Genomic DNA, 26,959 nt, shown 5'->3' with positions numbered 1-26,959 from the left:
GCATGTTTATTTCCCTTTTTTTTTGATGATTAGACAACAAGGGTTCAGTAAAATGTAAACAGATGGTTCAATATAATCATAACAAATTCATTCTCTGAGCATTTTTATGTCACGTCCATAACGCAAGATGTCACATCCACAATGCTGGAATTGCCCTAATACATCCCTAATATTAAACATTTTTTGCTTTGTTTTTATTTATTCAAAGATGAATTAGTGCAGATAAATACACAGAATTAAACCAAAACACATTTATGAGGAATTCAATCACAAAATCTTCGGCATGCAATAGCATAGGCATCGTACCAGAGTTCACTTTTACTCTCAGATTCGGAGCATGTGTGTTGCACATACATCAATTGCAAAGCCTCGCATTATAGTCATCTGCAAAGAATCTTTCTCGCTGGAAACGATGCATTCATTACACACCACAGTTAAGACCGTGGCAGCTTTGCGTGTCTGAGCTGGTGTACGGCTCTATCTGTTTGTACTCTTTTGTCTTATTTTGGATGCGAAATGTTACATTGTCATATTTTGAGTTATAAACCATCTGCCTGCCGCAATAATCCCAGTAAACGAAAGCAAATGTGCGGTTGGGTCTGAGCCCTGCTTATTGGTGGAGGTTTTTTTTTGTTTGCAGGCGGATCTCTCTGGCCACCCCTCGACAGCTCTTCAAGTCCTCTAACATGACTCAGCGCTGGCAGAGACGAGAGATCTCTAACTTTGAGTACTTGATGTTTCTCAATACCATTGCAGGTCAGATATAGTGTACTTTATTTCTCAACGGTAGCAGAAGTATAAAATGTGAGCAAATTTTGATGGTGAGATATCAGCTCTGTGCTTTAGTATATTTTGATATGTGACCTACTGTTATTGGTTTTTTGATAGAATGTTGTTTTTCTATTCAAGATTTTAAAGACGAACACTCTTGATATGGCTTTGATAAAGATAATTGATTTTTTTATATTGATCAAAGTGCTTTCAACATAAATTGACTTTAAATACACAAACGCATACAAAACGGCAGATTCATATTTGGTTTGACATGTTTCTAACCAGCAATTTTTCTCAGACAGAAATAATAATTTGGCGGAGTACAAACATTTTCAGTTTTGGCATTCTTCTTTTGCTGCGAAAAAGTCTCTGACACATTACTGTACTTCAGCTCATTATTTATTTAGGAGCTATATTTTCCCTTAGTGCTCAAACACATCGCCACACAAAGAGCTTTGGACCCTTCGAGATAATTAGTATGGTGGAGCGTAACTGTGTACAGAGTTAAAATATTCTGTAGCAAAGTCTCTGATCTGAACTAGTGAGAACTCGCCACACACACACACCTTCTCTTGACACCGAAATGTGTCATCTCTGCTCGCGCTGCATATTCATGCATATTTATATTTAGCTCCACCGTGACTTCGAAACATTATTGTCAGCTAATTAGATGTAAGGCAGAGTTGGAACGGGGTAAAATTCATTAAATGCTGGAGTGGTAATGACCTGGGCTGACAGAGGTGTCAGTGAAGCCCGGGCCTACAGACAGGAAAGAGAGGGGTGTTAATGCCGAGCCAGTCCTTCCTAATTAAACACAATTGCAGGGATATTAACATCTACCACTTGGGTCTTGGTCCTGTCAGCTCAACCTCCCCTCATCTCAACCTTTCTCTTCCTCTCGGCCCTACTTCACAATGTGGCATTAACCTGGTTAATCAAGTCTACCTCGTAGTAGACCCGGCCTATCGCTGAGGGTTGGAGATGGATTTGGTCAGTGTCAGTGTATGTATCTGAATACTAATACTATGTTAGCTTTTACTGAAACGGATAGTTTCATATGAGCCCCATCACTCAATGTGTCACAGCTTGTATGCTAACGGTTACACTTAATACAGTTACTGAGTACAGGTAGTAGATGGAGCTAGTGAGTACCGTGAGTTATGCATGTGGTGGGTTCAGTAATTTAGTTATATGGTTAGCGAGGAAGTTGATTGATACGGTTAGTAAATACAGTTAGTTAATACAGTAAGTGAGTACAGTTATTTGGTAAAATCATTGAGTAAAGTTAGTGAGTATAGATAGTCGATACAGTTTGCGAGCACTGTTAGTTGATACAGTTTGTATATACAGTTAGTTGGTACAGTTTGTATATACAGTTAGTTGGTACAGTTAGTATATACAGATAGTTGGTACAGTTAGTATATACAGTTAGTTGGTACAGTTTGTATATACAGTTTAGTTGATAGAGTTTGTATATACTGTTAGTTGGTACAGTTAGTATATACAGTTAGTTGGTACAGTTAGTATATATAGTTATTTGATACAATTAGTACATATAGTTAGTTGGTACAGTTAGTATATATAGTTAGTTGGTACAGTTAGTATATACAGTTAGTATATACAGTTAGTATATACAGTTAGTTGGTACAGTTTGTATATAACGTTAGTTAATACAGTTTGTATATACAGATAGTTGGTACAGTTAGTATATACAGTTACTTGGTATAGTTAGTATATACAGTTAGTTGGTACAGTTAGTATATACAGATAGTTGGTACAGTTAGTATATAACGTTAGTTAATACAGTTTGTATATACAGATAGTTGGTACAGTTAGTATATACAGTTACTTGGTATAGTTAGTATATACAGTTAGTTGGTGCAGTTAGTATATACAGATAGTTGGTACAGTTAGTATATACAGTTAGTTGGTACAGTTTGTATATACAGTTTAGTTGATAGAGTTTGTATATACAGTTAGTTGGTACAGTTAGTATATATAGTTATTTGATACCATTAGTACATATAGTTAGTTGGTACAGTTAGTATATATAGTTAGTTGGTACAGTTAGTATATACAGTTACTTGATACAGTTAGTTGGTACAGTTAGTATATATAGTTAGTTGGTACAGTTAGTATATATAGTTAGTTGGTACAGTTAGTATATACAGTTAGTTGGTACAGTTTGTATATACAGTTTAGTTGATAGAGTTTGTATATACTGTTAGTTGGTACAGTTAGTATATACAGTTAGTTGGTACAGTTAGTATATATAGTTATTTGATACAATTAGTACATATAGTTAGTTGGTACAGTTAGTATATATAGTTAGTTGGTACAGTTAGTATATACAGTTAGTATATACAGTTAGTTGGTACAGTTTGTATATAACGTTAGTTAATACAGTTTGTATATACAGATAGTTGGTACAGTTAGTATATACAGTTACTTGGTATAGTTAGTATATACAGTTAGTTGGTACAGTTAGTATATACAGATAGTTGGTACAGTTAGTATATAACGTTAGTTAATACAGTTTGTATATACAGATAGTTGGTACAGTTAGTATATACAGTTACTTGGTATAGTTAGTATATACAGTTAGTTGGTGCAGTTAGTATATACAGATAGTTGGTACAGTTAGTATATACAGTTAGTTGGTACAGTTTGTATATACAGTTTAGTTGATAGAGTTTGTATATACAGTTAGTTGGTACAGTTAGTATATACAGTTAGTTGGTACAGTTAGTATATATAGTTATTTGATACCATTAGTACATATAGTTAGTTGGTACAGTTAGTATATATAGTTAGTTGGTACAGTTAGTATATACAGTTACTTGATACAGTTAGTTGGTACAGTTAGTATATATAGTTAGTTGGTACAGTTAGTATATATAGTTAGTTGGTACAGTTAGTATATACAGTTAGTTGGTACAGTTAGTATATACAGTTAGTATATACAGTTAGTTGGTACAGTTAGTTGGTACAGTTAGTATATATAGTTAGTTGGTACAGTTAGTATATACAGTTAGTTGGTACAGTTAGTTGGTACAGTTAGTATATACAGTTAGTTGGTACAGTTATTATATATAGTTTGTTTATACAGTTAGTTGATACAGTTATTATATACAATTAGTATATACAGTTTGTATAGGGGATACAGTAAGTGGGAACAGTTAATGAGTGTAGTCGATACAGTTAGTAAGTACAGTTTGTGGGTATACACTTTGGATAAAAACTTCTGCCAAATGAATAAAAGTAAATCAATGGTACAGTTAGTGGATACAAGAGAGTGCAGATAGTTCATACAGTAAGTGGATTGAATAAGTGAATACAGTTAATGAATACAGTTATTTGATGCAGTTAGTGAGTACAGTTAGTAGTTATAGTTATTAGATGCAGTTATTACACGGCTCATTTGAATGCTTGATTCTTCTTGGCCAGTCACGACATACCAAGGGTTGTTATTTTCAAATAACAAACGCTCAAAACTAGTAACACCTTGTAACCCGGATGCTGCAAATCATTTTGAGAGGGGCAGTTTAATATCACACAAAAATGAATTATAAATATGTCTTTTAATAACATTATATATAGAAATGATCAAACCAGTTTTGCTGTTCTTGACGTATGAACGTTGTTTCTTACTTTAAAATCGAAAGTAAAAATCCCTTGTATATTTTCGCGGAAGGTCTGCATTCGATAAAAATGAGCTGATAAAAAAAATTGAATTCAAATTTTATGTCCAGCTTTTTTCTCATGTGGCCAGTAGTCGTGTAATAAGTCCGATAGCCTCCATTTCGCGTCGGGTCCTGATCACACTATTTCTGAAATAACAACCGGCTGCCTTTACATTATCCCTTACTTATTGAGTACAGATATTGGGTACAATTAGTTAATGTGGTTAGTTAATACAGACAAAACACAACTCCCTGTTGTATGTATTTAAAGGGTAGTCTCCTCAGTATGGCCTTGCAATTGACATATGATTCAGCTTCCAGTGTGTTGTCTATGTTTGTTTTTGGTTGATACAGTAAGTGTGTATAGCTCACTGGTCTTTGTATTAAAGCACTTGAGGGATGTGTTTATGTCTGCACTCTTTAAAGGGTTGTTGTTTAGGAGGAGGATTAAGAACGATCATTTGTTATGGGTCTGGTAATTAGCCCATATACTTTTAACACATGCTAGCATCTCCAGCCATCATGATGGGCCTGGAAGACCAAACTCCACAACTCTTAACGCTCTCCCCACATAGTCTTGTGTGAGCCTCAATTAGATGCCTGAGGGTATTTCTTGGACTGTGTGTTTTTTCCTAAGGTTAAGACCAGGATTAATCTCAGGGAGTCCTGTCTTCTGTGCTGTTTCCCACAATTCCATACGTAATGCCAGATCTGTGCTATATTTGAGTAGTCACGCTTGAAGTTGAGCCACTGTATCTTTTTGTTACTCGTGTAGGTAAGCTGCATTTAGAGACGAGACATTTTATAGCCCTTTCCTGTGCTTGGTTCTCCAGCGACAGTTTCTACCATCTGAGATCCATATTCTAAGAGAGCGAGAGCAAAAGAAAAGAAAAAAGGGGAGAGAGAAATGAAAGGAGCAAATGGCACATCTGGCATCTCTTGCATTGGTGCATATGTGCTCCATCATAGGTACTTCATATAGGTCTCCATGGTTACTGCAAGTCTCTGACCAATCAGAGAAGAAGCCTGACCATGTTACAGAGAGGCATTTAGGGCACCATGTCAACCTCTAAAAACTATTCTTTCTTTGCCCACACGTATTCAACTTTAAGAGACCGATTTGGCTTTAACCAAGAAAACAATACTAGGAAATTTCACGTTTTTTTAAATAACCTTTCAGTGCTGTCAAATAGTCATTAGACAGTCCAAGCACACCAACATCTGCCTGTTCATCTTGTTGAAAGCTCTATTACTGTACATGCTGCAATGTTATGAAAAACCAGAAGTATTATTCTCGTCACTGTTAATGATGAAAGTTGATGTCTCATTACATGCAAAACTCTTGTTTCCTTCTTCGTAGTAGACAGAATCAATCCTGCATTTCTTTGGTCTATGATACTGTCACATTATGAATTTATGGTGTAAGATTCACAGGTTCGCTCACACAGGAGACAAGAACATTAACAGTTAACATAAAGGATGATAGGGCTGTTGCATCTTTTCATTGATAATGCTGATGGAGCCTTGCAAAAACGATCCAGACCATATTAACAAAAGGGTTTTATTTAATTCCATGCCTTTTTTTAGGACGGACATACAACGATCTGAACCAGTATCCTGTTTTCCCATGGGTCCTCACCAATTATGATTCTGAAGAGCTGGACCTCACAATTCCGGGCAACTTCAGGGATCTTTCAAAGGTGCAACACACAAAGATATATATAGTTATTTATCTGTATATATATTGTTTTTCATTCTGTCTTCCACATTTGTTAATCTCAATCATAAGCTATTTCTATTTCTCGCCCATCCTCCTTTCCAAATTCTAGATGTACATTATACATGACTCTTTAATCAGTCCACCCGGTTGTGTTTACAGGATTGTGCAGTGTGAACTGAATTTGAATGTAAAATTTTGATCAGATCTCTGAAGGATACTCGGGTTTTATGCGACACATTTATTAGCAGCCCTTATCAGCTGTTACTCAAAGATCTGGCATGTGAGACCCATTGTTACCCATTCCGCATTCAGCACCAGTAACTTCACTGCAAATCTCCTTTACATACAGCACTGCTCTCCCCGAACATGTCAGTGTGGGACCAGGTGGGCAAAGGAAGCCCCCTGGCCTGACTAAGACAGTGATGTATTGTAATATATGCCTGTGACATCCACTCCGTGCTGTTTACCAGCTTGAGCCGCCTTCATTAGCAGGGGTTCACAGGCCCGCGGCCATCCTGATGCATGTCCTTGGCCAGCCTGGGGCTCTAACCTCTGAAGATACACCAGTGCTGATACAAAAACAAGGGCTTTAACCTTCCTCCCTAGTGCCTTGCTGTGAAGACCCCTGCCTTTGTTCTATAATGTATGAAGGGGTGGGCTGCCTCGGGGGCAAGTGTGCATATTGGAGGGAGCGTGTCTGTGTTATTGTTGATAATGAAGTAGGCAGGTTTTTTTGGAAATACGCCGTGCTCAGTGACAATCACAAAAAAGTGTGTGTGCATCCATGCTACGGATTAAAAGAAATATAATAATCAGCATTTGGAAAATGTAATAAATACAACCTAAAGCGAACATTCACATCTTGGAAATACGTATCTGGGAAAACATACAAGTCGGATGGGTTTTTCTGAACACACCCTCCATCAAATTCACACCTGCACAATTCCCAGGGCCCCAGACACGCAAGGCGTCTCGTCACGTGACCCATCCAGCAGGAAACAGCTGCCAGTCAAATTGGTGCGAATGCCCTCCAGCACCGCGTTGATGGGCAGCATTGTGTGCGACTGCTGAAATATCCTGCTTGAAATGTACCATAATTCCCCTCTCAACCCCACCTACAATACACACCTGAAGTTATTGCACCGATCGCGTGTGCATTCAACTGTACGCCAAATAACTGAAAACCGGTCTCTGTGCGCCTCGGGCTAAGACTAGCACACTTTTTGCATGGCAGCTACATTGACATGGCCGACAGATTTATTAGAATCTAATGATTATTTCCCTCTTGACAGACAGGTGGCTGATAGAAAAGGGAAGCCGTCTCGCTCGCAGCTATTAATTGGCGCGTGCTAATGCGAAGCCATCATACACCAGGCTTGTTCAGAGCGCACCCGCGCCAACTCTCTGCCGCGATTTCACGTTCCTTCACTTCTTTTGTGCAGCTTTGACAGGAAATTAGATGAAGTGTCTCCAATGGATCTTTTTGAGCGGTTGGTGAGGTACAGAGGAGAAGCGACAGCAAACATAATTACCTGAGTTGTGCAAATCTCCTGTTATGAATGTCTGATTGTTCATGCAAACATAATTCCGGTTGACTGAACTTGCGGTTACACAATTATCTGTATGTATCAGTCAACAGCTTCTCATAAGTTTGCATTATTTTTTTAATGTAGTTTATAATTGGGTCTTTAGGCCTTTGTGTGATATAATTTTTTTCTCTCTCACAGAGGAAACTTTTATTGCTCAAAGGTTGCTTTTTTCATAGCTCAGGAAGTTCTCAGTTGTGTTTCGTTTAAGTATCAGCATAAGTTGACCAAAAAATATTGAGTTAATATTAATATCTTCAATAATGTTAAAGATGCAATCTTTTGATTGTAGTCTTGACAAATCTATGCCTAGATTGTGGCATCGTTGAGATCTTTTCTGAAACTCTTATGGAGATTTCTTTGGCATCTCAGATATTTCTCTTGAAAACGGCTGAGACATAAGCAAACGTTTCCATACTCTCCATTTAAAGGGATAGTGCACTAAAAAAATCTGTTTATTTACTCACCCTCATGTTATTCCAAACCTTTATCACTTTCTTTCTACCGCATAACACACAAAAAAGACATTTTGAAGAATGTTAACTCTTTCACCGCCATTGACGAGTTATCTCGTCATTTAAAAAAAACGCTTCCCCGCCAAAGACAAGTTTATAAGGCACTCAGTGTTTGTACTGTTGTACAGCAGGTGGCGCTATTATACACCACTGGGAAAAAGTGCAGAATCCCGGAACCTATAATGTATATGTTTTAGCGGTTTTTAATGATTGTTCTGAGTGAAATCTGGGCGGAATCTTGTCAAAAAAACGTTCATTATCTCAGCTGTTTAATCAAAATGATGCATTTTTGAAGAAACCTACCCACATCTACGGAGTGATAAAAAATGAACAAATGAAGATAGAAGAATACGGTTTCTTTTGTTTAAAAGCTGAGACTCTGTTCTTTCGTTTGAGAAATTTTCATATGTTTGTCATATATTCTTTACAGACAATTTTACTGTGAGCCATCAAAGTTAGGTGATAATGTTAAAAAACGCTGGCGTAGGCTGGCAACTTTTTAAAGAGGCTGGCGGCAAATGAGTTAATAGCCGAATTTTTGGGTGAACTATCCCTTTAACCTCATTCATATCTAGTAGAAATAATTGAGATATTAAAGCGAGATCTCTTATGGGATTTTTTTCTTACTGTGTGTGCTTCCTCTTGCTCTTCAAGATAATTTTCTTAAAATAACCAGTTCTTCACAATACATCAGCTCACCACAGAGAAATGCATTATGGGTAATGCAGACCAGCTCCTGCTGATCAAGACCCCTTTGCATCTGCTTTGTTTTGACTTGCGGGAGCTTGATTGCATTAGTCTAAAGCTGCATGTTGCAGTGAAAACAAGTGCAGCTCCTCCTGACAGCATGTTGTCGTCACACAGTTCCTTAATATAATTTTCTCTGATATATGAAATGCAGAATGCGAGACTCCGGGGCAGATTGTGCCGATAGGGCCGTATGACGGCACTCCCGTGCTCTGCCATCAAAAAATGACAGCAAACTTATCTTTGAATACGAGAAAGTTGCCCATGGAATCATAATTGCTCTTGTGGTTGTGGTTTGTATGCAGCAAAATAAGGTAAACAGTGTTAGAGGACGACCGGGTTCGAATGTTTTGTGGTTAGTTGTCATTATACTTCATGAGCTTTACAGGGCAGAGCTGTCAGAGACTATTTTATAAAAGTAGACGGGTTTGACAAAGTTCTTTTTAGCTGCCCATACCAATGCAGTTTAATGATTAAAATGTACCTAAACTGTTATGACAGTGCGTTTATATGTCTTATACTGTACTTGTTTTAATTTACATGAACACGGCCAAATATTTACATTCTTAGGACAGTATAATATACACATCTACTGGGATTATCTGAAATTTAAAACTCCTCGCAAAAGACAATAAAAATTCATGTTTGTGAAATCCAAGGTAAAGTCTCATCATCTAACTATTAGGATATTACATTATTTATCACTTTAAATAATTGAGACAGTATGTAAATTTAAATTATAATAATGAAATTAATTATTTTATTGGGTCCACCTTTTATTATTTGTGACCCTGGAAAATATGGGTTGTGGTTCTTATGGGTCAAGATTTTTACATCATCTTAAAGCAGAATAATATAGCTTTCTATTGATGTATGAGTTTTTAAGGATAGGACAATACATGGCGGATATACAAACGTTTTTAACTCTGGAATCTTGGGGTGCAAAAAATCTAAACATTGAAATCGCCTTCAAAGTTGTCCATCAGAGGCACCGCAGAAGGCCATCAGATCACAAAAATAAAGTTTTTATATATTCAAGGTAGAAAATTTACTAAATATCTTCATGGAACATGATCTTTACTTAATATCCTAATGATTTTGGCCATAAAAGAAAAATTGATCATTTTGACCCACAATGCATTTTTGGCTTTTACAATAAATGTTGCCTTGCTACTTAAAAATAAATACTTCATCGTCGCCTTTTTATTACTCAGCTACATTAACAATATCAGGGTTATTTTTTACAGAATGCTCACATTAATGTGATAGTTCACCCAAAAATGAATTTTCTCACTCTCTTGTCATTTCAAACCTGTGTGACTTTCTTTCTTCTGCATAACACAACAGATGATATTTTGAAGAATGTTGGTAAACGTACAATAGCGGTACCCATTTATGTCTATTGTAAAGATACAAAACCCATGCAAGTCAATGGGTTGTTCGGTTACAGACATTCTTCAAAATATCTTCTTTAGTGTCCTACGGAAAAAAGGAGTCATGCAGGTTTGAAATGACAAGAGTGTTAGTAAATGATGACATACATTTGGGTGAATTATCCCTTTAAGAATAATGGATTTATGTGGAAATCAGTAAATCACAAAAAATGACTAAAGTCAGCTTCACATATACGATTTTGTTAGGTGAGAAAGTAGTAAAGTCTTGGAATAAATCTTGAAAGTAAGAAAAATGGTCAGTTTTCATATAAGTCATATAACTCTGGTTGTAAAATTAGGGCAACAAAGGGAATCCTTTATCTAGCTTTTAAAATCCTATCCTCCCTTATTAAGCAAATGGCTTTTTAATTGAGATAATAAGCTTCTTTAACAGATATTGTGGCTGAACAGGTATTTCTGAAGGTGTTTTGAACAGACTTTGTTTTAATTAGGCCTCATGGGATACGATCAGACTCTGATCTCGAGTAAGAGGTGTGATATCATACACGTGTGACCTTTATTTTGTGTCGGCAGATATTCTTGTCTTTAGCATGATTAATGAATGGAGAATGAACCATTACGCTTATTTACAGCATACCACTAATATATTGCTTCTTATACTCTAAACCAATATATTTTGTTTTAATAACAAGATGATTGTATGACAAGGAAATCGAACAGCGATCTCAATGTAAAAAAAAGGCAAACTTCTCATTGCAGATCCCAGACTTTTTATATTTGACAGTGCTTATTTCTAGGTTGGGTTCTATATCAGGCACCTCGCTGGTTTTATCGGCGTGCCGCATAGTGTTTCCTTCGAATAGTTTTGGGAACGGGAATCTGGAAAGCTTTAAGTTTTCACAAACTCCTGTTTTATATTTAAGACTTATTCCCTGCAGAGTCTTGAGGAAGACAATTACATGCTTCTTTGTTCGCCCTATTAAGTGCATTGAGCGTGTCATTGTACTTTAAATAGGAAATGGTGAATTGTCATGGGTGTAATATTAGCAGCACAGATGTGTTTTAGTCATTTTGTAAGAAAAACTATACACATGCAGCAGTGACTTCAAGTGATGGTTCACCTTTAAATTAAAATGATGTCATCATTTACTCATCCTGTTGTCAATTTAAATCTCTATGACTTTCTTTCTTCTGCAAAACACACAAAATATATATTTTGAAAAATGTTATTGACCAATAACCGATGGTCCATGGACTTCTATTGTATGCACACAAAAGTGCAAGTCATTGGGGACCAACGGTTTTCTGTTACTAACGTCTTGGTAAATATTTTGTTTGTGTTCCTGCAGAAGAAAATCATACAGGTCTGACATGACAAGAGGCCGGTAAATAAAGAGGTGTACATTTTTACACAAAAAAAAATGAAGGTGAACTATCCCTTTATCACAAATCTGTAAAACATATAACAAAACTGCCAATGTTTTTGGGTTTTCTTTTCTACCGTATGCTTAAAAGTACATAAAGTATTTATGTCTTTCACAGCATAACTCCCTCCTGAAGTCATACCGTTGCTTTAAACCACCACACGTCCACCCACAAAACAGCTTTAAATGACTACAAACAATCTTTGTCTTGCACTGGAAAACATTTGTGTTGCTTCTCTGTTTCACATCTGCCATGTCGAGCTGTGCAAATGCTCCATGTCATGCCAAGCGCAACATTTCCCTGGTTAAGTGGGTCTTTTTGCTGCCATGAGATGGACTCATCTTGCAGCCAGGGCTTGACTGGTCCCACTAAGGAGGTTTTTACAGCGTGCTAGACTTCCTGTGGCTGCTCGCCCAATCATGGTCAGCCCTGGACGTCACATGGCGGGTCATTATCACCTCATAAATCTCAGCAGATCCCCATAAACTTCTCTTTCATTCGCCTCGACTGCGCTAACAGCGCGGATGGTCATTAAAAAAAGAAAGGGAATAGAAGAGAATGGAAGAGGTTGAAGCGAGAAAGACAAGACAAAAGTACTGTAAAAGCAATTACAGAGTGAGCTTTCATTTTTGCAAATTAGTTTAAAGTCATTATCCTCTAAACCGTGTAGTGTTTCTCCTCAAAAATACATTGTTCTTTTATTTATATCATGCTTTTGAGTATAGACAAATTTCCCACACTGCTCAACAAGCAGCTCCTCTCCCACGCTCACACTCTCTGGGATTTATTGATCTTTCTCAAGGGCCTGTTTCTTCAATAACACGTAGTATATTAATATTGACTGCATAAGTCACCTGCCCTGACTGTTGACTGAAAAGCCATGGAGGCCGATCTATTTTTAAGGGATCTTTAATGAAGTGATGACTGTTGGTTTTAAATATTGGAAAGCACTTTAATTGCACCGGATTTCGTGAGCTGTTCAAAATAAATATTTTTATAATTACATATGCTGTTATGTTTGATACAAGACCTAATTGGCTTAAATGGGCATTGTAAGAGGGATTTGGTTGATAAAGGAGTTTTAATTTTCTGTTTAATTTTAAATTAAATGTAGGTTTTTCAGTGTCGTCGTCGGTTTGTGAAACAGATCTGTCAGATCATTGCATCACGAAGGGCTGAACCTGTAACATTTTGAAGCATTGACTTCATCTTCTCTGACATTTGAGAGAATGTCAGTAAGGTGAATTATTTAATCAATAAAGAAACTTGATGTTTTGTAAATCCATAAACAATATATTTCAGCATTATACATTCATACCTCCGAATTGGCATTTTCAGTGCGTTTTCAACTTTCAAAAAACTGCTCAAAACATCCATGTTCCGCATTTATTTGACTAACCAATAACTCTGTCTGTCTCTCTGTCTAAAAAAATATATTCCTTTCCTCCTTTGCTTTGTAAACTAATGGTATTGTTTAGCGTGTCGACAAAATGTTTATAAGCTCTCCTACTTGTAAGTCGCTTTGGATAAAAGCGTCTGCCAAATGAATAAATGTAAATGTAAAATGTGAATGTAGTTAAATACTTTCACTGTCTGCATTTGATTGTAAACCATTACAGGATTTAAACTGCAGTAAAAAAGAGGAACCATTAGTAATTGTTTATGTTGTATGACCTACGAAGACAGGTTTATCAACATCCATATGTGTGTGAAAGAGAGACAGAGGGATAAAGAGAGGAAGAGTTTTCGAGGGCTCATTGAATGCCAGTTTGACTGTTTATTCTAGACATTGTCCAGGATTTTAGTGGAGTGGTTTAACTGCAGTGAATGGTCAAGACTGAGCACTGTGGATGTACAGGCTGTAAATCAGGTCAGACAGGGTTAAGCTAGGCTGCATTACTTGCTGTCGTTAGCTGAGGCCTTTCAGAACGTGCCTTACTCACACACACACACACACACACACACGCACAAACACACACGCAGATATACGTACATGCAGATCATGTCTGCGAAAAACCAAAACAAAACCAAAATACATTCTGTGAAACTCTGAAATACACAAAAACAGTTTGTCAACATGAAGTGATGTCGGTGATACATTTTAATTCCGTAATGTGACACATTCTAGAGGGAAACAGGATGTTCTATAGGAGAAAATGTAAAGAGCAGATTTGAAGTGACAGGGTAAGTAAAGGAAATGATTGATGACATCTGACCAAAAATACATAATTTTGTGTGTGCGGTGCAAGTTTGATGAAAATGTCTGTGAACTATAACATACTCCACATTGTTTGCTATAAGAACAGAAATATGTACAGTATTAAAACGGGAACGTTTACGTTTCACGACAATACAAACACATTGGCATTGGCACAGCATGCTGAAATATTGCGCATGTTTATATTGTTTATTGTGCCTCTTTGTGCTTGTTTATGGTATACAGTATATTTCCTGCCTTTATAAATCCGGAACGCAGATGGATCCTGGGAGAAGTCCATACTGAGTAAACTTATATGAGGACAATAATATTGTGTGACAGACAAACATCAAGAGTAATACACTTGTTTGTCCTCAGTGCCGTTCAAAGAGATCTGCTTAGCTTTTCTTATAGCCATCAAACATTCAGAAACGTTGCGCTGCACACACACAGGCGCACATAATGCGCAAAGCTATTAGCTCCACAAATGGCATGTGCGCTGTAAGTCTTCTTTATGTGACGGTTGGTTATTGTTCGCGTTCGGCAAGTGCACGGTATGAAAACAACATAGCTTCTATTTCACGACTTTCATTTGGTTTATGTAAATTATGTAGGTCTATATTTAATCCAATTCTTTTTTTCTGTGTATTACCTTTAGAAAACAAGTAAAATGTGTTTTTCATTTAGATACATGCCCAATACTATGACGTGCATCAACGGTTTAACTTTATTTTATTCCCCATGTGTTATTATTCCTTAGCCAATCGGAGCGTTGAATCCAAAGCGTGCCTTGTTCTACGCAGAACGCTATGAAACATGGAATGAGGAAGCCCCACCCTGCCACTATACATCTCACTATTCCACCACAGCCGCAACTCTCCATTGGCTTGTCAGAATCGTAAGTATTTTTGATTGGATGGATGAGAGGAATATGATGCCTTCAACATCTGGGAAGCAGTTAACTCGGCAGCTGCGTCTGCGGCAGACTGCTTCTGAATCTCATTACGGCTTTTGGGAAATGTTATGTTTTATTGTGCTGGTCAGCTTTAAAATGAGGAAGTATTCCTCCATCACACCTTTATGAATATGTGAGTGATTACAGTGGAAACATTCTTTTTGTGATTTTTTTTTGTGTTTACTCAATAGGATAATGTCACTAACACTTTTAAAATCCTGTCATGCAAAATCGTTATGTATTTATCATATGTTTTAATGCATTAATCTTGACATTGAAATGATGCTGCCAGGTCTGTGTTTTGATACATTCCAACACACAACACTAGCTCAAGCCCGGATAGTGGATCAGATCATTGTCAATCAAAATGCACGTTAGTACATCTTTTCACAGAGGAGGCGAATCAACCTCAACATCTCAATTCACAAGCATCATGTTCCACTACAGAGGGCCAGTGAGTGGATTTCACAGGCTGGTAAACAGGCATATGTGAGAGGGAAGTCAAAAATCTCTGTGTAATGATTTACGCTCTACACGTGACAACTTTATGCGCCTCAGACAGCACGCAGAGCACGGGGAAACATGTCCATCATTGTCTCCTGATAACGTCCTCGCTTACCCTGAGAGCGTCTCGTATGGGCTTATTTGAGACCAGCGGTGCATGATGATCCCTCGTAGCAGAATGCACAAGGATCTGGAAGCTACAAAAACTCAGATCAGCCTGGAAAGTGAAGCTGTTTTTGGACATGGAGTGGATTGGCTTTGATGTCTGAGTTACTGGATATTTTTTTTCACATTAGTTACATCATACCACTAGGTCTCACCAATGTACTGTGGTAAACAATACAATATTGTGCACTGGAATAGGGTTTGTTGGGACGACTCAATTTAATCGTGTACATCGGTTCCACACGATTTAAATGGCAGAAAATGTATGTTTAAAAAACATAATTCAATTATGTGGAACCGATGTACATGATTAAATTGAGTAATTCCAACAAACCTTTTTTTTCAGTGCATAATAGTGTTTTGTTTACCACGGTACATCAGTGAGACCTAGTGGTATGATGTAACAAATGTGAAAAAAATAATTCCAGTAACTCAGTAACTTCAGTGTATTTTTAACATTTGTTGCACAAACAAAATAATGTATGTATTTTTTGCGAGAACTCATATAGGGCATGCAGAGTATTTTTTATATAAGATTATTTTGAGAGTGACATACTTGTGAATAATGTTTATTTTATTTCTTCAAAATATAATACACAGACCCACTATATTTTATTAAATTGTATTAAAATGTATTCTGTGTCAGAAAGAAAGTTTTACGTGTGTGAAATGACACCAGGGTCCATAAATAAGTATGAACTGTGTTGTAAACTATTACTTTAATGTTTTCAAGAATGTTAGATCTATTATATAAATAGCATTAATACGTTTTTCAACTATCCATCTTTGGGAGAAAAAAATTAAAACGCATAATGAAAACTGAATGATTGCCTCTTCCCAGGCGGCCTATTGCGTTGATGATGATGATTTGGAAGGGTCCCCTTGGCACCTCTCTCACCAGACTTGAGTGAGGCTGTAGACACCATCATCTTTTCCCCTGGCTTATCCAGCATCTCCATGTCAACTCCTCGTACTGCCAACCCAGACTGATGACCCTGAATCTGCCAATTAGAGCCAGCGCTGAGCTCCTCAGCCAACAGGCCATATAATTAACTTCGCCACGGGCACTGTTACAGAAAATGAGCGGAGAAAAAACCTTCCACAAACTCTTCATAATCTGACAGACGGGTCGCTACATTGAGATGTTTGTGCAAACGGAACATTTCCCGGAGCGGTGGAGAGCACCCCATCAAGAGACTGAATCCAATTACCATAGAAATAAATCTAGATGAATTTACTTTTTTGTTTGAATGATGTTTTCGGGTGATGAATAGCATTAGTGCTTTGCGAAAAAAACGACGCGGATTTGTTGCATCTATAGCGACTAATTAGCGGTTTAGAAAAAACAACCTGTGAGAGATTTCATCGACTGTTTTCACACATTAGGAAAGATGTTTCCGAGAGTATGTGGGTCAAGAAAAGTTTCTTTAAAATGTGACAGTGTTGTTTTGTGTCTCCTCAATTGCAGGAGCCTTTTACCACGTTTTTTCTTAATGCCAACGGCAACAAGTTTGATCACCCGAACCGCACTTTGTCTGGTATCGCGCGCTCATGGCGACACTGCCAACGCGACACAGCGGATGTGAAGGTAAGATTTTGTTGTTTTGTTTCTCACTAGTAGGACAGTACTGTGGCTTATAAATGCAAATGGTTCTTTTTTATGTATTAACATTTTTCTTCGTAAACAATTAAAGTGAAAAATCGCGCGCATATTTCAAAGCAGCGTCACTTCATCACTATAATGGTTGTTCCCCGTTGCCTGTGTTCGGTTTGAGCCCCGCTCCGAAGCACAGCAAGCCCACTTGCGCTGACCTAAAAGTGTCATGCTTTTCCTGCACACTTCATGACGGGTTAGCTTCGCCCCGGGCAATTAATAAAGCATTGATGACAAAAGCTATTTAAAATGTAGTCTTTTATGTAAAGGCAAGGCTTTTTACTACCAGAGGCTGGGGAACAGCATTCACCAACATGAGGTGCAGACAATACACAGCAAGCAAGTGAACAGCCGTACATTATATGTTAGCAAATACGAGCCTCTCTCTGAAGCACTCTACTGTCTACATGGATCATGTTAAACAATGGTCACCACTTTGTTGAGACGGAAAATAAAGAATTTAAAGTCCTCGTGAACCGGAAGTTGGGATTGTTTTACTTCCGTATTTTGACTCGTTTACAAGTCAAATTGAGAATGAAAAAATAGTTTCAATTTGTTTGAAACGTCTTTGCATTTTGAAAAGGAACTGGTAGGAGATTGACTGTTGAAGGGGAGGTGTTAACGGATGCTCCGCCCAACCCGTCTAACATGCGTCATTTACTAGAGGGCGGAAGTTTTTGACTAAAGATTTTGAGGGCGCATGAATTTTAAAAAGAAAATGACCAACATTGATAAGCTGTTTACAGTTAATGCTGCAATATTTAATGAAACATTTTTATTTTTTTATTTTACTGGGACTTTAAGTATTTGCTTGTTGGAGCAGGATGTGTTTTTATTATGTATGATTTTTATAACAAAAGTATTACCTCTGAAGGCATAACCAGCGCGTAAATCCAAGGGTTACTGTCTCTTTAGTGTTTTTAGATCATATGCTTTGCCCTATAAAGACAATTATACAGTATTACATGCATCCTTTTTAATGTACAATATTAATAAACCAGTACATACACCTAAGCATTCTTAGATGCATTATTTTCTAAGATTATGAACCACACATTTAGTCAAGTATGTGACTCAGATGTCACCCAGATAAACGTCTGATGCATAAGACATGCAAAACTGGAGACATTGATCGTCACCACATTAAGTCATCATCTAGTCCTCATCAAATTTCCTTACAATGTAGAAACTTTACATGTAAAGCATCCAATCACAGTTCTTTTTTTATTCGGCATCATGTTTAGGGGCCTTAAATGTAATGTAAATGAGACGACCATTCGGCAATCTCGGCTAGTTAAAGCTACTGTGGAGTCCAGTTCTGCCATCAGTCTGAATGTCTTGCTACACAAAATGTGCCCTTTTATGATGTTTGTAACTTTTTTATAAAGAATAATCTTGGCCTTTTATAGCGAGATAGAGAGGAAATTAACGTGACCCCTAGCCCAGCTAAAGTGAAGTAATTATTTTGTGACTTACTGCTTTCTACATCAAATCCTCCATCATTGCTGTTAGTTAGGTATCATGCTAATGTTAAAACAATTATAATAACTCACAAATAGTTTCCTATCATTTTCAAAATAGTCCTTCACAAATAGTCACCAGCAGTCAACCACCTGCAGAGAGTAACTTTCCCTCAATTCCTCAAGCCTTTCTCAATAATCTGTTGGCGGAGCCCCGTCTGAAGGCGCAGGATGAGCAGTCGTGTCTAGTGACAGCTCTCCAGGAGGGTGCCATTAGGGTGAACAGTGTAAAGTGGAAGAGTTGAGTGTGATTGACTTGTCAGCCCATTATGAGGCTGCCGAGGAATTATTGGCTCTTGAACGAAGACGTGCATCACCACGTTAGCAGCCCAAATGACTGAGCTACTGCCTGCAAAGTTTTAAACCCGAGACTCTTGTGATAGGACGGATGGAGATCCATCCAGTTTTGATTTTGGGGTTGACTTTAAACTAGATTTGCTGACTGGATTGTACCGTGTTTGTGTAGGTTGCTGAAAATACTGCTTTTAGCCTGTTAGCTCTTAAAGGGGAACTCTGACAAAAAGTGAAAATTCTGCCAATAATTACTCAAGTAGTTTAACATCTGATTCCATTTTTCCCCAAAACGCAAATTAAGGTATTTTTGTATGCTTTCTGACTCCTCCTTAGATTGCAATGCAACCAATCTTCAAAGCGCTGAAAGTGCGTAAAGACATCGTAAAGTTGTCCACACGATACTTTTTGTGTGCAAACATACAAAACTAATGACTATATTAAAAAAATTCCTGATTTGAGTGTTAGTTTCCAGTCTGCGTGAAATACAGGACAGTGCATCCGGTGCCAGCATCGCTCGACACATGCGCTTTCTATCGTAGAGCCTGTGTGGTCAGAACGCGCAAGCATGTAGCGATGCTGACAACGGATGCACTGTCATGTGGCTTGTGTGTTTGGATGCGTTACAATCCATGAAGGAGTCAGAAAACTTCCTACCAGAGAATGTTTTTCTAGAGGAAAACGTAGGTCCGGGATGTTAAAGTACTTGAGGGTAAGTTCCCCTTTAAAAGCTGTCTAGCCCTATTTTATTTCAGACATAACCTGCCCCATGAAAGTTTTTTTTCTCTCCTCCAACAACCAATGTAGTTAAATGGATCTTTTTTTTTAAAACGATGTACAACTTTTAACCAAAACTTTCTTGTTACTGTGGGAAAAAACAGTCTGTCAGGTTCAGAAGTGTACGTGCAAAACGAGTTCTTAAATGATTTTAAAGGTTCTTCAAAGGCAAGTGCTTTTGAGTGACACTAAACGGAGAGGAGGTCACATTCCTCGTGTGCACATGCTCCAATGTACATAGGCGTCTCTCACAGGGAATTATGGGTTATTTGCTGTGATATGGCAATGAGAACGTAGAAGGATTAGGAATGCGGAAACCTCGCTGGATAAGAGACCGTCAAGGTCAGGGAAGCATGTAAAGAATTACTGAGCAGAAATGAGTGATGCTCATAGCGTGTTTTGAGCAGTTAAACATGAAAGACGTGGCTCTTCATCTCTTTTGAAAGTTTGAAGCTTTTTACTTGAAGTTTGTTGTGAACATTTCCAATTGTGTCTCCAAACTGGGGGCACAAGAAGTCCAAACCTGCCTCATATTTCGACAAATAAAACAGATCAGTCCTTGAGCTCACTTCAAACTGACGTAACCAAGTTGACTGTCATCTCTCGTGTTTAGTTTGTATCTTCACCCTCCCCCATCTTCGTGCGTTCGCCACACATTCCCATACTCTGGGAAAACATTTTTAAACGTTCTCTGATGGTCCTTCACTCGTCTCCTGGGGTTCATTTCTACAGTCTGAAACATGGCCAACATTTTGAGTCATTGGACTATAAAACTTTGCAACGTTATCTTGCCACGTTACCTTCTGTATTTTAGCACTCTACAATAAATCAATTTAGGAAGAGTGTAATTTTTTTTTGATTCACACGTCTTTTTTGTCCTTCTTCATAGGAGTTAATTCCAGAGTTCTACTATCTGCCAGAGATGTTTATAAACAGTAATGGCTACTGTATGGGTGACAGAGATGATGGTGTTCCTGTATGTGACGTAGAACTACCAGCATGGGCAAAGAAACCAGAGGACTTTGTCAGGATTAACAGAATGGTAAGTCAACACACTCCCTGAACTATGACAGTCTTTCTATACCAAACATTCTGTACCAAATCATCCGCATGACTGATGTCTAAGCCTAAAGAAGAACAAATTCAAAGTATTTACCCAACACTATTCCTCAACCGTCACGTGGTCGTTTTTTAATTGTTTGGATAGTTTGATAATGTTATAGCTATGAATAACTGCTCTGTTCAGCTATGAAGTTTGTAGAGGCTAGCAAGGGCAATCTAGGTTTGAAAGCATAAAAGGGGAAAAGATCTTACCCACATCCAGAGCTGTGTCAATAATGCCAATTACCTTTTATTCACCAGGCACATAACACTATGAGCATGAACAACTACAAGCAAAAGCATAAACTAAATTTATGTTTATTGTCAGAACTTAAAGTGATAGTTCACCCAAAAATCAAGCGTATGGGATTAGTTCTGGCAGGTCACGTGAGTCAAGCTTGCATCCTCCTCTACCTATACAATACGACACAATCACAACATATGTTTTAAGCTAACAACAGCGTATCGCATTGCTCAGGAGCAAATTACCCTCCTCCATCCCCAGCTCCACCTCACAATTACAGTATGGACTCGACTTCATCTATTGCTTTTCTTAAGTCTCAACTACATTTTAATTATGTGTAACCTGTTTACGAATCTTTCTTTCGTGGAACACAAAAGATATTTTGAGAAATGTTTCCATGGGTTTGTGTCCGTACAATGGATGTCAATGGAGGGCCTATATTGTTTGGTGACAAACATTTTTCGAAATATCTTATTTTGTGTTCTGCAGAGGAAAGAAAGTCATACAGGTTTGGTATGACATGAGTGTGTGTAAATAATGAAAGAATTTCCATTTTGGGGTGAACTTTCCCTTTAAATGCAAATAAAATGTGTGCACATTCATTGATTGGAAAGCAAGTGAAGGATCCTATCTTTAGTTGTGGAAACGTCCCCCAGTCCATATCAGAACTGCCTCAACTTTATCTATTCTTTAGTCTACTTTTAAAACGTATTTCTTCTCTTTGGCATTTAATATTCTTTGACCTGGTGTGCGATGATGAACCTTCTCCATTTTACAGTGTGTTTTATTACTTATAATCTTATTGAGCTGTTTTGTCTTGCATACCCTGTACAGCACTTTGATCGACTTTGGTTGTTTTATATGTGCCATATGTATAAACGTTATATCGCATTGTATTTAGGACCTAATGCAAGTTTTTGATGAAGGTTTCATGGTGCTGTGTGGCCAACCTAAGAAATATATTTAGACCATGTTACAATATTTTCTTAGAAGGATGTGAAGACTTGTTCAAACAGTGTTAATGAAATACATATTGAATATGGTTAATGAAACACAATGTGTTTTTAATATGGTTAATGAAACCATATTCAAACCCATTCCACAGATTTCTGTATCTTTATTCCAAAGTATATTTTAACCCTATTTGTGCCATTCTAATGTAGTATATATAACCTATACAATATCTGAGGCAATTTTGCAGTCTCAATTTCTTCCAGTCCAGTGGGAGAAAAATCCAGTATTTAATATCTAACCCGCTTCCATCCTGGCCCACAGAGATGACACTCATTCATTCATTTGATAAAGAATCCCTGTCCTCTGTCGGCTTCTGTGCTGTGCTGTTTCATAGTGAAGATTGTAATGTAGCGCAGTGCTCGATACTAATGTAATCTACCTCTGACCTCAATGATGTCACCGAGGACTGGACCAAGCACTGTCCATTATAATGTTACCCTAATGCTGCCTTCATCAATCATGATTTAGCTCTCAGCAGACAGGACCTTACGGATGTGTGTGCGTGTCCGCCGGTCCCTGTAGACTAGTTTGGGATAGAAATCTGGTACTGCCCTCTTATAATGGCTTTGTGTACCATAAAACACAGTGACCCGAAGGGAGAATTGGGAATTGTATATGCTTCAGGGTGTGTAAATTGAGAATGTTTGTGTATTGAAGAGCCACAGTTGTGCCGTATTGAAGGATTAAGGGTGCGTTTTAAACCGTGATGCCTGATGAGAATATGTGTGTAGTTCAGGAAACACACTTGACCTTTTCAGTTAAAGTGAAGGTGGGGTGTGTGTGTTGTGGAGGTGACCTTTCCTCCGGTCTCACTCGTTTTTTGTGGTTTAACACATTCAGCTATTCAAACAAACACAAACATCAAGATTTCCAAAGATCGTACAAGTCTGCTTGCGCCTGGCTGTCTTTTAAAGCAAGATTACGAACAGAAATGCTTTCAGGAACTCGAAACATCTAGTAGTATTTGGTATATAGGTAGTTGGCAAATAAACCATACCATGTGTCCTATGGTGCAAAAGCGAACATTAAGAAATCAAACTGGTAATATAATAGTATTTTATATTATTTATATTTATATGATAAAATAGCACAAGAGAGATTTATCTGCAATGTTTTGCTGTGTCACACCAGACACGTGTGTGGTTTATTTGCCAACTACCCAAATGCTTATTTTTTCTTCACAACAAGGTTGTACTTGTTAACATTAGTAAATGCATTAACTATATATTAACTTTTTTGTTCGTTGTCAGTACAAATATTCATATTTGTTCATGGTGCATTAAAGGGATAGTTCACCCAAAATGGAAACCAGAAAGAAATTTGGAAGAAGGTTTTTAAGCAAACACTTCTTGGTCATTATTATAGGAAATGAACGGTGCCCCAGAATTGTTTGGTTTTCTACATTCTCCAAAATATCTTCTTTTGTGTTCAACAAAACAAAGAAATATATACACGTTTGATACAACTTGAGGTTTTGGAAATGATGACATCATTTATCTATTTTTCGGTCTCTCTCTTTAACAAATGTTAACAGGAACAACATTTGATTTTAAAATGTATTTGTAAATATGAATACCGTAAAAGCAATGTTTATTGTTAGTTCCAGTTAGCTAATGCATGAACTACAACCTCATTGTGAAGTGCTACCAGTTTTTAATTTAGTAGAATGAATTTGGCTTTTAATAGTATTTTGGTTAGTCAAAATATCCGTCTCTCTCCTCTCTTTTCTTAATCCCATCTTCCTGTCTTTGTGCTCCCTCTCTCTCTCCCTCTTTCTTCACTTAGTGTTCCCATCTTTGCATGTGTCACTTTCGATTGTAATGACATGCCCTGCGGGTAACTCAGCCCGTGCGCTCTACGGCTCGCTCTGTTGGTAATGGCTGTTATTCCTGATGTAAGAACGAGTGTGTAAATTCCGGCAGCGGGGTTTGAGTGGGTTTGTGTGCGTGGAGATTGTGTTTATATGTGAGCTGTTCTTTGCTCATTCTTTTCTTTCATGTCTTTTGTAGCAGGTCCTTGAACCATTCGTATTAACTCCAACCCTATTAACCAAACAACCAATTCTTTGAAGATATATTGTGTGTGTGTATAAATTGTACATTTTTTGTATGTTTATATTTATATGTTGATCAAGCTAAACCCAAAGTCAAAATCTCGCTTTAAAAGGACACTTGTTTAAAAGCTTTAATAGCGTTATTCATTCAGGGTTTATTTATATATTTATATTTCAGCCCCTCGTGTGTTGGTCTCCCGACTGTTGCAGCCTTCCAAAACAGGAAACATATCCTCGAGTGTGTTTGTCCGTGCATGTGTGTGTTTTCTGCGCACGTGTGTTTCATGTTGTGTATGTGTACCTTTCACCTCTAATTGCCCCGCTCTCTTTGACAGGCCCTGGAAAGCGAGTTTGTATCGTGTCAGCTGCACCAGTGGATTGACCTTATTTTTGGCTACAAGCAACGCGGGCCCGAGGCAGTGCGAGCCCTCAACGTCTTTCACCACCTGACCTACGAGGGGTCCGTCAACCTCGACAGCCTCGCCAGTGATCCCCCGGTGCGTGAGGTGGGTCGTCCTGGAAACCTCGCCATGACAACAGCATCGTCACATAAGCAGATGCAACTTTTGAAATACATAGTTTTTAGTTTTATTGTTGGAGTGTTATTGTTTAGTGTTATCTAAAGGGTGCCGCTAAGTTTGTTAGGGAAGTATGTTTGTAAATGATTGCATTCACAGGCTAACTATTATAGTTTCACGCCCCTAATACGGTTTCTTAAACTAGGTTTTTTTGTCATAATGGTAAAATCAGCCTTTCATCTAGCAGAGCACATAAAAATGAGCACTGAGTTCTATATCTCTTGCATGAATGAGTTTCTGTTGGATATATCAGACAGACCATCTGTACGTGTCATTCAGATCTTGCCATGTAAATGTGTCTTTTGGGAAAGAGAAACTCAAACTGCTGATTCACACACTTTGCGTTCATAGGCTCAAGAGTGATAAGTGTAACACACAAAATAGGCTACTGTTTATTTAATGGGGAAATGTGTCATTTCTGTAGCACACAGGACACCAAAAATCATGATTTGTACTTCTCTCAAAATATTGGAATCGTGCCTGTCCAGTGCAGAGGTCAACGGCACGATACTTGGATATGCCCTGTGATGCCATTTTGTTGCTATCCTGTTTCTAGGGTGTTGCCAGGGCAAAGTTAGTTAAGGGACAAGCAAAAGTGATGCTTGGCTTAATCAGCATCGTCTTGTGAAAATTACATACTGCGCCTTTAAGAATTCATTTAAAATACTAAATAATTACGAAAACGCTGTAATACATTGATAACTAAATATTTAAATAATAATAATAACAAATATATATATTTATATATGTGGGGCAAATAGAATGATTGATAGTATTTATTTATTGGTTATTTAGAAAAATGGAACCAATTGTAAATCAATATTATTGATTTTCCCAACAATATTCTTTATCGACTGATTCAACGTTTTTCAAATGACTTAATTGTCTATGTGGATATGAAACCAGTTCAACAGTAGCAGCTGTTAGGCAGTGTATTTCTTCCAGTGTCTACCCCATCCCTCCCATCCACCTACCTCTCTCTCTCTCTCTCTCTCTCTCTCGCTCTCATTCCCTCTATCTCTTTCGCTCCCTGTGATACCCACCATCTGCTGTCTGCAAAACAAGTCATTTATATACTGTCACTTCCAGGACTGCCTTTATTTGTCAAGTGACCACTATGCAAATCATTCACCGAACAGGGGGGCTAATTATCAAACAATATGGAGAAAGCTTTGCTTTTCATCATTCAGCGCTACATTCCAGACAATGGCAATTACCTCGCTTTCATATGGTCACTTTCTTTGCAAACGGTCCGGCACTTTGAGTTCATTGGCGGCTGACAGTGAGATTTGTTAGCCTCTGAGAAACTGCTTTTATTTGGCTGTTGTTGACTTCATAGCTCTTAAAAGGCATCATGTTGTACACCCGCCTTCATTAATAGAGTATATAATGCTTATGTCATTCAAGCAAGCCCCCTTAAGACATTTAAATGTTAAGGAACGTTGACCCTTTCTTGACTCTTTAAATGCAAAACCGAATTCCTTTTGCTTTATTTGTCCAACAAGTTATTCAACGCCCCTTGAGCTGAACGTAAAGAACAAATGTTGTTGACCTCAAAATGCATCGAATTCTCCATTTGCTCCTATTTGTGTTTCATTTATCGTCGAGTTGAAGAGGTGAAACAGGGAGGGTAAACCCTGCTATCTCGCTCAGAAATGTGACCGTCACCTTCAAGCTATTGATTCATTCCCAAGTGACAGGTGCATCCACAGCTCTGACATTAAGCACTCCAATTACGGCCTTAAAATGTCAAACTCCCGAGATAAGGGTCATAACTGGTTCCTGAGTCAAATCAAAATGGCAGCAGTTGATGACGGAGTCTGTGGACTCGAGTTGGAAAGATTGTGTTGTTGGAAAATCTGTTTACGAAGAAAGAAAATCCACATACATATTTTTTATGTAGTTGTATCTAGATGCGTTTTTATCTTTTTTGTCCTTCCCTAGTTTAATATCCAAACAAAACCATTGCTAGTTTTATTTGACCCAACAATATTTGAAATCCCAGCCAAACTATCCCTGTTTCATTGAGACCCTGTAATGAACTGTGATTTGACGATTGAGA

General features: G+C 37.8%; 1 protein-coding gene across 1 annotated transcript in view; it reads left to right on the top strand.

Moving 5' to 3' along the window:
- Positions 1–26,959, top strand: part of nbeab (neurobeachin b) — a 220,086-nt gene that overhangs the window by 176,718 nt on the left and 16,409 nt on the right. Inside the window, 6 exon segments of the mRNA XM_056756231.1 lie at positions 641–756; positions 6,045–6,157; positions 14,802–14,939; positions 17,134–17,253; positions 20,797–20,949; positions 24,655–24,825. Coding sequence (XP_056612209.1) covers positions 641–756; positions 6,045–6,157; positions 14,802–14,939; positions 17,134–17,253; positions 20,797–20,949; positions 24,655–24,825 — 811 coding nt within the window.

The sequence above is a fragment of the Triplophysa dalaica genome, chromosome 9 (assembly GCF_015846415.1).
Source record: "Triplophysa dalaica isolate WHDGS20190420 chromosome 9, ASM1584641v1, whole genome shotgun sequence".
NCBI classification, from domain to species: domain Eukaryota; kingdom Metazoa; phylum Chordata; class Actinopteri; order Cypriniformes; family Nemacheilidae; genus Triplophysa; species Triplophysa dalaica.
This window is presented reverse-complemented; position numbering and strand designations above follow the sequence as displayed.